The sequence below is a fragment of the Alligator mississippiensis genome, chromosome 1 (assembly GCF_030867095.1).
Source record: "Alligator mississippiensis isolate rAllMis1 chromosome 1, rAllMis1, whole genome shotgun sequence".
NCBI lineage: Eukaryota > Metazoa > Chordata > Crocodylia > Alligatoridae > Alligator > Alligator mississippiensis.
In genome coordinates, this window is record NC_081824.1 from 401,551,442 (window position 1) to 401,565,396 (window position 13,955).

General features: G+C 36.7%; 1 protein-coding gene across 3 annotated transcripts in view; it reads right to left on the reverse strand.

Moving 5' to 3' along the window:
• The window catches only part of TDRD3 (tudor domain containing 3), a 231,762-nt gene that overhangs the window by 27,551 nt on the left and 190,256 nt on the right, over positions 1 to 13,955 (reverse strand). For all 3 annotated transcript variants that reach the window (XM_059722891.1, XM_059722856.1, XM_059722922.1), the window contains exon 12: positions 12,454 to 12,579. In XM_059722891.1, coding sequence (XP_059578874.1) covers positions 12,454 to 12,579 — 126 coding nt within the window. The remainder of the gene's footprint in view (positions 1 to 12,453; positions 12,580 to 13,955) is intronic.

Genomic DNA, 13,955 nt, shown 5'->3' on the forward strand with positions numbered 1-13,955 from the left:
AAAGAAGACGGTTTGCTTTTCTGCTGCACAATTAACAAAATAATGACAACTACTCAGAAAGAGACCATTCATCCTTACTTTTGGTAATGGACAGAAAAAAGATTCACATTGTTAGAAGAAAGCCGTTGTCTGATAAAGTAAGACCTATTCTACAGCTGGCTGCCAGATCTGAAACCATCATAAACATGTAATTTTTTCTAATATAAAAAAGTCTTACATGTGCACATATTTCCCCACATCCACATTTGGTCTAAACATAAAATCTGAATAGAAATTACTCCATGTAAGAGGAAAACTGAAATTCATGCACTGCACATAGTACAAGTCTATGTGAATGCAGAAAGGTGTGCTTCACATGTAAATTGTGGTATCTGTAAAAATATGTGCAGATGCTTCTCAAGATCCAGTCAGAAGAACAAGTGAAATGATACGGGAACATTACTTCAGTGTCTAGTTCTTAAAACAACAAACACAAGTTCTTCAAGATTTTGAATATTTGTGAGAATCCAAGAAATAATTAGAAGAAAGCTAATTCTCCATGCAGTTATTAAAAATGAAGAAAATGTTTACATACATCTCAAAAGTTAGTTTCTCAACATTATAAGCAAGCTTCAAAATTATAAATGTTTACATTTTAAAACAAAATTTGCATTAAAATTGCATTTTTTAATCTGCTAAAAATCAGAGTTGAGGATTCAAGAACCTTCTCTAGATGATAATAACATCACAAACACCTAAGCAAGGCAAAAATAGTCTCCTAATAGGTGTTAGCAATGTCATCAACTCCTACAAGGAAGATAAGAACAATGAAATCTTCCTTTGGCAATTTTTATGTTAGCATATAAACAGACACTGGTTTAGAATCCAACTAAAAGCTTTGTCAATACACATAAGCAGTAAAAAACACTATACAATAAAAACCCAAGCAAGCAAGATTTACTCACATTTTCAGTTATTCCCTTTCCTCCTTGATGTAGCTCTCCCAATGACATGGTGCTATGTAGTTCTTTTCAGGTCAAGACATCAAGCCTTTTGCCAGCAGTTCCCCTCCTTTACCTGGGTTGGAACTAATTCTAGTGCCAGAATGATTTTTTTCACTTGGGGCTAGATTTTACGTATCTTCTAAAACAGTGATCAGAAGATCATAGGAAAATAGGGCAAGAATAGACATCAAAAGGTTATCTAATTCCAGCCCCCTCCTCTAGATGGGAGCATCCCTGACTAACCATCCTTGCCAAGTGTCTGTCTAACCTGCTCCTGAACACTTTTAAGGATGGAGATTCCAGTTTCTCAAGTTGGCCTGTTCCAATACTTGACCAGTCTCATAGTCAGAAAGTTCCTCCTAATTGCCAACCTAAACTTATTTTGCTGAAGTTTGAGGCCATTGTTCTTAGTTCTGCTGCCTACATTCATGAAGAAAAATCCATCTCCATCCTCTTTCTAACTGCCCTTCAGATATTGCAAGACTGTTATCAAATCCACACTTCGGTCTTCTCTCCGCTAGCCTAAATACCCCTAGTTCTTTCAACTTTTACTCGTACATCATGCCTTCCAGGCCTCTAAATTCATTTTTGCTGCTCTGAGCTCAACTTTTTCCAAACTGTCCACATCCTCCTTGAAGTGTGGCATCCAAACCTGGACCCAATACTCCAAGCGAGGCCTCAGCTGTGCATTCACCAGTAATGAATGCCATTTTTGACGGCTGTGCCTCAGGTGGAGTTCTAGACCTTGGCAGAGGTGAGGCCAAGCAGTGAAAACAGCTGACCTAATCAAGTGGATATAGACTTCATGTTGCCAGGAAACTGGCTCCACCAGCCTTCCCAGTACACAGATTGTATCAGCACAAATTTCTGCTATTGTCACAGCCATCTTCCATATGTGTAAGATCCTCTACAGTGGCTCCTCGATACTCCCACATAAAACAGAACGTGGAACAAAGTGTCTGGCCCCTGTACTACTTAAGCGTTTTCTGGGGTTTTCCTGCCTCAATTCAGAAAAATCTACTCATGGTGTTAAGGACATAGACTGTAATGTATTAACACCTTAAAACTACAAAATGTTTCAATACAGATTCATAGCTATCCTGATAACCAGCCCCTGTTCTTTTAGTGGCTTATTACTTAGGATGCTTGGGCAGGAAGCTCTTAAACACATTTTGAACACTGAATTACAATCCATAATTTTAGAAAGGAAAGTAGTAGTCTTAAAAATCTTTGACATTCCCTCTTTTCTCCCCCCAAAACTACATTTGAGGACACTTTAACTTAATTCTGGCAGGTACAATAACGAGTAAAATACTGTAATTATTGTACATGATAAAACCAAATTTTTGGAGCCCAAATATTATTAATGAAAGAGCATTGTTTACCAGAAAAAAATGCTACTTTATTTGCTACTGTCTGTGCATTTTAAACTAGTTAGCATAGCTACCTGACTTTTTTAATGGCTGTATTATGTAAATGGTGCTAAAAAGCTTAGATCATGGGAAAGATTTTTATATCTATAAGGAATAAAATGAATACTAGATCTGAAAGCTCCAATGGAGATGCTGAAAGGTATACAATTGATAGTATATTACTTTTATGAGAGGAGATATTTCAAACAATTTAAAATTGCTGGAGAACAAAACTTTGAGAGAAGGATCTTCAATCTAGCAGAAAAAGGTATAAAAATATTTAATGTATGGAAACTGAAGCTAACTAAATTTTGACTAGAAATGAGGTACAATTTTCAAACGGTGAGGAAATTACTACAACAAGTTCTAGTTGATTTTCTGTTAATGACAATTATTAAATAAAAATGGAGTGCTTTGTTGAAGATCTGCTCTAGTTCAAACAATAATTAATTGAAGGAGCTCCTGATCAAACTACATGAGCACAGTGGCCCCTTTTGGCTTTGAAATCTAAAATTTGTACAGCAAATCTCTGTTCTGAAAATCAGATAACATGGCAGTAGCAGGTGATAATTTAATACCTTTAAAACTTGGAATTACTTTCTAACAACCTGAAAATTAAAGAAACCTCCAAGTCCATTCTGGGGCTAAGTATTGTGTCAGTATTTTTAATGTAAAGATATCTGTATGAAGTCCTCATCTGAGAAAATCAAGTCAGGTATTGCATCACAAAAAATTCTCAGGAGTCCTAGATGTGCAAAAACTGTGGTGAATATTTTAACCGCAAAGATAATACTTCAGCTCATTGCCTAATTGAAGTAAATGATCCTTTTTATTTTTTTTCCTTTGGAGACCATCCAAACTACTTGTGCAAATTCCCTAAAGAAATAAGGAAGTAGATCTTTTATGAAAATGTACAAATTGACAATCACTTAACCATAAACATAATTATTTTCCCCCATGTCACTTATTCAATATTTTATATCTAAGACTAAGACAGTAGTATGAAGGCTCTTAACATATTGCATTGATGGGGGTGAAGTCATTTAGGTACAAAAAATTAGTCTTCAGGGGGATATCAATCTATTCCATTCTTTCTGAGTTTATCGACATGTACACTTTACTTTGGAGTAGACTAACTAGCTCTGTAGTATAGCATCACAGTCTACACGCACGCCAGTATTAGGATATAGTAAATTAACTCTGCCATAAGATAGTACTGTTAGGGACATTGTCATTAAGTTCACTTAAATGCACATGTAGACTGTGACCACTGAGCGCAAATTGTGCCTGGTCAGCCAGCCAGCCAGGGGCCAGACTCCTGGCTCCTCCCAATCCCTCCGCTGCCTACCGCCACCACCCAGAGCCTGGGCTCATCCCCCATGGCCCCTGCCAGCCTGAGGCTGCTCTGTCCTGCATCAAATCATTGCGGTCCTAGGCATATGCATAGATGTTGCACCCAGAAGCAATTTTCTCTGGTGCACACTGCTACAGAGTTTATCACATCACTTTAATTGCATGTGTAGATGCACACTTTAAGACCTACATGGTTTATATTAAAAGGTCAATATTTAAAAACAAATATCAAACAAGGATATTCAAGAAACCCACAGACAATTCCAATTTTGTTTTTTCAGGAAATACTGTGATGATTCCTAACAGTGTACATGACACATACTATCCATGTAGTAAGAGTTAGAAAGGTTACTATATTTCTCTTGGTAAACAAAGAAAATGATCTAATTCAGTGGTGCTTAACCTTTCAGCCCTGCAAGAGAGATGCAGGCCAGTCCGCAGGATGGATCCCATGGCCAGGTTTGGTTTGTAGGTCTGATCCAGCATGAAGTCAGCACATTGGTGTCTTGTGTCCTAAGCACCAGATCAGACCAGAAATGACCCCTTGCACTGTGGTCTGGCACATGGGGCTGTGTTACTTGACATATGGGGGCTCCGCATGGCTCCAGATATTTGGTAGCAGGGGAGTGGTGGCAGTATTAAATTGCCATGGTTCTGGAAGCCATAGCAATTAATGTTGGCACAGCTTCTCCGCTGACAAATTTCTGGCCTTTTGAGAGCCCTGCCGGATGGATGATACAGCCCCATGGGCCAGAGATTGAGCACAACTTAACTAATTATTCAAACTAAACTCAACATAAAGAAAAATGAAGTATTCTTCCTAGTTCTAGATTCTGTAAAAGCTTCAAAATTTGTTCTACTCAGACTCTGTTTGCCTTCGAGCACAGTAGGAAGAAATATAAATTGCTCCGTGCAAGGTTTAACCAGTATGCCAAGAAATATAGTTCTCCCATTTCTGGAAATGGTAATGACTCTTTTTACAGATTCACAAAAGTTTAGGGCTGGAAGAGACCTCATGAGATTAATCGGGTCCAGCCTCCCTGCTCTGGGCAGGAAACACTGCTGGGGTGAAATAACCCCAGCAAGGTGTGCATCCAGTCTCCTTTTGAAGATCTCCAGGGTAGGTGCCTGCACCACCTCTGCTGGGAGTCTATTCCAGAGTTTGGTCTCACAAACCGTGAAGACATTTTCCCTTATATCCAGTCTGAAACTTTCTTCTAGGAGTTTATGACCGTTGATCGTGATTTTCTCCTGGGCTGCTTTGGTGAACCTAGCCCCTGATGCTCTCCCCTGATATATTTGTAAGCTGCCATCTAATCCCCCTGAAATCTTCTCTTTTCTAGGCTGAACAGTCCTATATCTGTCAGCCTTTCCTGGTATGGCTTGCTCTTCAGACCTCTGATTACATGAGTGGCTCTTTTCTCTTCAGGCCTCTAATCATACGAGTGGCTCACCCTTCTTGAAGTATGGTGCCCAGAACTGGATGCAGTACTCCAGCTGCAGCCTCACCAATGCTGAGTAGAATGGGAGAAGAACTTTCCTTAAGATACATCAATTGATGTATGCCAGCATATTGTTTGCTCTACTAATTGTAGCATCACACTGGTGGCTCATATTCATTTTATAGTCAATTATGACCCCTAGGTCCCTTTTGTGCTTGCTGGCATAGCATACCTGAGCCTGTACATTTTTTGTGGATTTTTCCTCCCCAGATGGAGTACTTTACACTTCTCACTGTTGAACATCATCTGGTTCTGGTCCGCCCATCTAACTAATCTGTCTGAGTCCACCCAGATTGTTAACCTACCCTGATGTGTGGCCGCACTCCCCCACAGCTTTTGAGTTAAGTTAAAGATCCCCTAAACAGGAATAACTCTTATCTGAGCTACAAAATTATACATACATTCCTTCACCGCTTACTCCAAACTTAAGGATAAAAATGAAAACTAGCCTCTTCTATTTTACCATGTGTTTGGTCCAATAAAAGATATCATCCACAAAAATTGTTGCCTCTCTTGTGTTTCATTTACTATGTAAATGCTGCTTATCAGGCAGAATACCCCTGAACAATTAGCCAGTGTATTCTTTTCAAATTGTGCTATGTAGCATAATAAATCACACTGGATTATAGTAATTTAGTGAGATTACTTGGTTTTTCCCTAAACTTGCTAAATAACCAGAGCCAAACCTGGTCATTACCACAGTCTATAAATTGTCTTAGTATGTACTAGTTTGAGGTGTACATAATCTCTCATATAAGTTTCAGAACATAACTGAGTCATCACAAAGCACACAGGCAGAAGAATCCTTTTATACAAAATATTTTGGAGCAAAAAGTTTCTTTTCCTGTTTATATTCACTCATGGCTTTCAGAGCAAGACTGACTGCTAAGCTATCATTATCCACCTATAGTTGTAATTGGATCTGCATATTCTCAGAAGCCTACTCTCATTTGACAGTGATCTTCAAAAGCCTTTTGTGGGACAAAAAGAAAAAAAACTTTGCAATTGAATTGGCGTAATTAACACCCAGAAAGAAAGACTTAAAGTTTTGCCAGTATCTTTCAAATAACAGCTTCAGAACAAAAATGTCTGTCTGAAGATTTTATAGATCTTCTTGGTATTTCAATTATATTTAAGAGGAACTAACATGAATTATTTCACCTTCTTCACTTAAAAGTCTGGGAGCATGAGCTTTTACACAGCCAGTTCATTCCACACAGCAATTTAATCTTTTTTTTTGTTTGTTTTCATCTTCAACTAAAGAACATCTCTTAACAGACAACTTGATAATGCTCTCAGGATGCCAACCAAGAAAACTGAAAATAACAGGACATTCGGCATAACTGTGCAAGGATGACAATATAAACTTTCAACTACCATATGGAATGTACTGTATACTAGAGAAATAGCTCAAAATGAGAATGAAAAAATCTACTAATTATTTTTCATAAAATAGATTTGCCATAATTTCTCTTCCGCATTATCATCCCAAATGTGCACATGCCCTCTTCCCAGGAGGCAAAGACCTACACAGGTCAAATTAATCAAGATATTCCTTCAATGTCCTTAGTTTATAAAATTCTTGAGGTAACCCATTAAAGGCTAAATGAAATTCCCCTAAATTAATGGGTAAAAGGCTAGGAAGCAGAACATGAAAAGATCTACCTATGATAAACAGCTATCATTGATTCTTCTGGCCAAACTGTAATCATTTTTCCAAAGAGAAAACAACAGATAATGAACAGTACCTAAATAGATGTGCCTGTTTCTGGTTAAAACTGATATATGTACTGATCAAATTAGCTTCATCTACAGGAAATGCCTTTCCCACTGGAAAACTGTTAAAGATAACAGCTTACTGAATTTGAGACCTACATACAAGCCTTGAAAAAAGGTCCTATTAAAAAAACAAAACTAAGGAACTCTTGAGAAAGTCAAGAGAAGCTTAAAATAGTGGTCAGAACAGATCATACTCTCATCTGAAAGTCATTTATTTTTGAAGAAAATTGTTTAAAGGAAAGGTTATTCCTTTAGATTATTTTCTTTCTTAAAATTTAAAAAAGCAAGCACTACTCATCTCCAAAGTGAAAATCATATTAAAAACGTTGATACCTAACACATTTTAGGCTATGTTAAGACTTTTCCTAAAGACAAAAGATTAGAATGGTAGGGGACTACTTGGTTGCTTTCCATTTCTAAATCTGGAGTTTACAACCTCTTCAGAAAAGTGGTCAGAAATAATACAACATGGTCTGAGACAGATCGGTGCTTCTCAACTGGCCAACAAAATCCTCTCTCTGTTTTCATTAAGTCAAATAATACTGTGCCAAGAAAGGGCAAAGAAGGACCAAAATAAATCATTTTTGCCTGCTCTAACCTCAAGCAACTCTTGTTTTGTTATAGTTTAACTGATTAAACCATCATATATGAAGAAAATAATGCCACAAAAAAAGCCCAGAAAAAAAAAATACCTGTGAATACCTGAGACTACAAGTTGCATGGTAGTAGAAAGCCCCAAGACCCCCTGTAGAAACAGCCTGCTGTAGCAGCCTTCCAGATAAAAAATGAGTGCTAGAGGAAGAAAGAACCCTAATAGAAGACAATCTTCATTCATTCATTGAACATTTAACTGTATTTAACCATTAAACAAGAACTCCTACTTCTTAATTTGGCAAGGGAGCCAAAATTCTCAAAGCAGTGATAAATACTAGTTGCAGACGCAACTAGATACAGAGAGGTCTCCAATGGTCTCCATAGCAAACATGACTGTATTAGAAGAACTTTACTTGATGCCTCAATTTGCAGGAAACAAGAGGAAAAACATGCTAAGTATTTACGTAAGTGTCACAGGAATGGCATTATTCATGCATCAGCATTCAGTAAGCTTAATAATTAGGGACCTACTTAAGTCGCAGTTTTGCAATTTTTGTGGAAATTGTAAAAAATAACGTTTCTATGATTGCTGAGAAAAATGGTGTTTCCAACCATTTTTCATGAAAGTGCCAGAAAAAAGTAAAAGTAAAAGCCTACCAGAATACAAAGAAACTGTGGCAATCCCTGTAGCCACAGAGCATGTGGTTTGAGAAAGAGCTACTGAGTGGCTGAGCTAGTGACATACACTCAATTAAGGAACCAGTCAGAAAAGCTAAAGGTTTTGGCACCATCTTTTAGGAGTCCAGATGCAATGCTGTAGCAATGCTGAAGTCTGAAGATGAGTGACTGGCCTTTTGGCTCTTCAAAATCACTCAAAACAAACAGAGGATAGTATGATGTGAGGCTGAAGTAAAAGATGAGTTTTCCATACAAAAAAGGTCAGAAAAGGTCAAATCTTTCAAAGAATCCATGCTGTTTTAAAATCAAGAGCATTTTCCTGAGCCTCATAGAGACTGGCATCAACTTTCCAGTAAAATAACTTAACCAAAGCAGAAATGCATGGATAAACCTTGGCAGAAGCAGCAGCAGCAGCTAGAATCTTTACTCAAGAAAACCATGTACATTGCTGCAAAGAATGGTCTCAAAATGTGATGAACACCTGGAATTAGAAACCAGGAGAAGGCCAACAAATCTGTAAAAACACTTAAAACTGTGAGGTAGGAAACAGTATACTGCTATGTCTTGCTCACAAAAAGTTTTAGCATAGGGACAATATTGATAGCCAACTCTCAAAAGAGAACTAATGACTGCAAAAATGACACCAGAAAATGCCCCAAGATGCTTCTTCTTTTCCTTCTTCAACTCCTTAATAACTGGAGAGTTCATTGCACGAGATAAGCCAATAAACAGTTTCTCTGCCTCTATGAAACAAAATGTGTAACAATAAGGATTGCTGTACTTACCTTGACTGATCTGTAAAGATACTGTCATGTGGGATAAAGGAGGAGAAGTCTATGGAAAAGTCTAGACATGATTTTTTAGTCAATGTTGTTTTTCAGTGAAGTGAAAATGGCCATGAGAAAAAAATCTCCTATAAACCCAGCCTTAATATATGATTCTAGGGGCACCCAAATGAGGTTACAATGTGCAGAAATAAAGCAAGCAAGCATGTTGGTTTCCTTTACATTATAAGGAAGGCAAATATAAACATAAGATGAAAGCTCTACTTGTAGAGATTCAGGAGAAAACCCTATAAAATAATAATTGAGGAGAAAGGATAAAAAAGGGGAAAGGAAATAGTTTTGATAGTCAAGTCAGCAGACGCACACTAAGAATAAAAAAGCAGTATTGTAAATTAAAAAAAAAAACTACAACTTAAAGAACAAAATTAACACTTTAAATTTAGATTACATCTTAACTTTATTTCTTTTTCCCCACGCAACAAGCTATTAATTTAGTCAGGAAGTCCCTTAACATTCCATGCTTTTCAATTATTAGTTTAACTTTACATCTTTAAAGAAAACAACAAGCAACTCTTATGTCTACAAATTTTTTATGTATTTTTGTTGTTGGCAATATAACATTATTTTCATTAAGTGAACTCTACTACATTTAGAGAAATGGGTACATTTGTATAAACTTCTGTAGGAGAAGAGCATACTAAATGAACTCTGAAACACTGGAAAGTAATATGCAGTTTTATCGTTAAAGATAAAGATTTCAAGGTATATAGACATCTATTGCAAGAGCTAAGCAAAAAAAAGTTAAGATCAACAATTCTTTAACAGTTACATGTGTAGATTATAGATTGGGCTCTTTTACAAATCCTTCAACAGTCCCTTCATATAACTCATCAAATATCACAGTTAGTTTTCTACCATTTAATATAGCTTGGTTTTCTGTATTTTTAGCATCCAGCAATGCCAGAAATAAGAGCAAGGTAGCTATTGTGGAGATTTAAAATAACCCCATAGAGGAGGCAATGAATGTACCCTACAGGTAGAACACTACTATATGTCATTAGATTCCACATGTAATCTGAATTACAGGAGTCTCAAGGTTACTTTGCAAGTTTCTTCAAATGAAGTGGAAATCAGAGTGTATTTTAGGTGCACAGAATCTACATTGCAAGACAGCAAAAAGTTTTCTACTAAAGCAATCCAACCCATTATACATACTGAAAATGCAAATCAAATCTGTTGTCCCTAATACCACTCACTAATAAGCATTGCATTCTTCAGTTAGCGGTTTGGTTGTTAATGAAGATGGTCAGAAGTATCTCAGAGTCATTTGGGTGCTCAGGCCCTCAAAAAGCAGGACTTAAGCTCTCTTTTCATATGTCCTCATCCTAAGAGAAGTACTTTTACCACACAGATGTACACTGAGAAATTTTGGATAAAATGCACCAAAAAGTGTAATGGAGGAAAGGAATCTGAGAAACAGACTGAATAGACATATCTTGAGAATTACTATATTCTAAACTATGGAGACAAACAGCTAAAGCTCTTCCTGGCACCCTGATTCTTGCGTCTAAAAATGTTTTTAAGTATGACAGAAGAAGCCAGGCAGTATTATGAGACTAGAACAGATGTACATGTCCACTTCCATTGAAAACAGAGGAAAGAAAGGGAATTTTATTTGTAAGTGGATATATACCTAATTATAAAAAGAAATTATCATCAAATCTTAAACTAAACTAAGCATGGAAATTTGACTGTGTTGTATAGGTTGACTGGATCATTCTTCTGTCATTGGTTAATATATGGAGAGCAAGCGAATGCAAGCAAGCGAGAGGGCAAGAGAGCAAGCACAAGCAAGAGCGTGAGAGTGAGCAAGCGCGCACGAACGAGAGCGGGAGCGAGCACGAGAGGAGGCGAACGAGGGCAAGCGAGAGAGCAAGCGAGAGCAAGCAAGAGAGAGCAAGTGCTCTATAAGTCATCTTTAAAAAGATCTACTAGCTTTAGAGCAGAATCCTATAATGAGAGTTAAGGAATACCACAGGCAGTATATGGCAAAGTGAAGAACAAGACACAAACAGCTATCACATCACAGAAACTGAAAACTACATGGATATATTTTCAGGAAAACAGTAAAATCTCAGGGCTTATACCATAAATATCCTGAGACCATGGTGTGAAACCTCTCCCAAAAAGGGGGTTGTAACAGGGAGAAGGATTAGATGTAATGTAAGTGGAATGGTATGTCAAGATTTGAAATAAAACTACAGCAAGGGGCTGATCAAATGACAGTTCAACAACTGGAAACAAACTGAAAATCCATAGGGAAAGTAATATATCAACCGGGAGGAACTTCAGATTTCTGTTGAGATGCAAAAAGTCCACAAGCAGGCTACAAGAAAGTGAGAGACAGTAACAGAAAACAAAATACAACTGGCAGTCAATAGTGGATGACTGTTTAGTCTTGAAAGGACTACTACAACCATGCTAATTATGAAGTACCCAGAAGATAAAGGCCATAAAACCACTGACAGCCAAGATCCTTAAAAATGACAGAGACATTGATACTCTATTAATGAAGAAGAGAATTAATTATGCCAGTCAGCATAACCTTTTGTGCATCTTTTTCATAACAATTATTAAAAAAGAAGGGATTCTGTACATCTGTTTTTTAGCTAAATTTGGCTTTGTTCATTTTCCATGAAGCTTACATATCAAGGTTTTAAAATTAGATTTCATGAACTACAGCACATGCTAAAAATTTATGAAAGAATCTCGAATAATACAGTACTGGAGTAATATTTGGCAAAGAATACTCAAAACACAAAACTCATGACAAATGCATTTCTTTTTTAGCATATGCATATACATGTAATAAAAACCAGTAGGATATATTTGAAAAAAGCTGCTTCTCAGTTTTTACTTGAAAGAAAACAGCGTAACTGTTTTGAAGCAAAAATCTTTTTTTGACAACTGTATACAATAGTATTCTATATATAAACACAAGTTTGAGAGACTAATATATGCATAAAATGTCCACATTACATATACAAATTATTTTCGGGAAACATATATGGAAAGATATTCATATTGAAAACAATATATTATACATAAAAGTGCCATTGGATTCTTTTGATTTAACATTATTGAGATGCTTACGTAGGTAAATGGAAGGTCTAATCAGTTTTAGATAATTTTTATACATTAGTGTGGGGCGGGGATTGTGGGGGTTGGGGTTTGTGTTGTTGTTTTCTTTTTCTTTTTTTTTTTTTTTTACATTTTATGCCCTTTCCAGGAAATGGATTCATTAGAACTAAATATCTTATACAGCTTATGTAATTTATATCTTTTCCTACAGTTTATTATCACATACCCATGCATCTGCGTGAATGGGCCTGATGTTGCTTAGTAGCACCTCTTCATAGTTTCCATAATCACAAAATTTAACAACTGCAGTTGTTCCAGATGAATGAAGAGCTTCAATTTCTGCCCGATAAAACTTAAAAGAGAAATTTCCAAAGGTCATAAAACAATAGATAAAAATATTGTAAACAGATCAGTACATTTTAAAAATAATGTCTTTTTATTCACTATAAGTGCAACAATTTCAAAAGTGCTTGTACCAGATAGACACACAAGGTTTTTTGGATAAATGTGATATATTTTATTAGACCAACTAAATAGTTGGAAAAATTGTTCCTTGCAAGCTTTCAGGCACAAATACCCTTCTTCAGGTAGGCAGATTCTCCAAATGCCTGAAGAAGGGTGTTTTTGCCCAAAAGCTTGCAAAGAACAATTTTTCCAACTATTTAGTTGGTCTAATAAGATACATCACATTTACCCCCCCAAAAAACAATTGTCTGCATATGTCCTTAGACTGACACAGCTACAACCAACAATATTTGTACCAGATATGTGAATAAAAGCCATTTATGCTCATTTTAATAATGAAATTTGCATGCCCATTAGTATATGGACATCTTTAATAAAATGAACAAAAAAAAAGGGATAGTGAATAGATAGAGGTAATATTTAGCAAAGCATTTGGAATTTTCAATAAGAACACATGTAAATTATTGCAAAACTGTGTAAACATTTCTATATGAACCAAGCACTTAAATGTTCTTAGTATACTGCATCTGCTTGAAAAGAAGGGCAAACCTGATGACACTAAGACAAAAACTGTTTGAGATGGAAAAAAGGACAGTATATATTACCTTTCTAGTAGCTATTCACTTTCCTAAATCTAAGAAGAAGTTTGAGCAAAGTCCTTATCTCATTTCTGCAAGGATTTTACAGGGCAAGGGTGATCTCCAAATCAACTTCACCCATATCCACAAATAGACATGAACTTAAACATTGTCAAACTGGTTAAATTAATTCTCCCTACATGGCCTCTATATTAAACAAGTTAAAACAGAGCCTTACATCAAGACCTCTTACAAATGTTAATATAATAGCACGACGTGGTCAGAGACATTTTATGCCTGATCCCCAAAACTGTGCATCCCACCAAGCATGTCTGGCATGACTGGACATCACATTTTCCAGATTGACCATAAAATTCCTCTGATTCCAATCACGGAACTGTTGTGGGGGGAAGGGTGCCTGGCATTGTGACCCATTTACAGCTGTGGGCTCTAGACCTGCTAGAATCTTGAAAGGCAAGCCATGTAGCTCATGCATGCCTTGCATGGTTCCAGAGCACTATGACTGATGTAGAGAGAAGCCTATTTTCTCCAATCTCAGGCTCATGCCACCCCAGGACCTTTAAAAAGCAGATGTGCACTTGGTCACAGGGCACCATGAGCTCAACATCAGGAAGACTCACTGATCTCAGATTTTCCAGGGTCAAGACTTAAAAGGTTTGGTGCT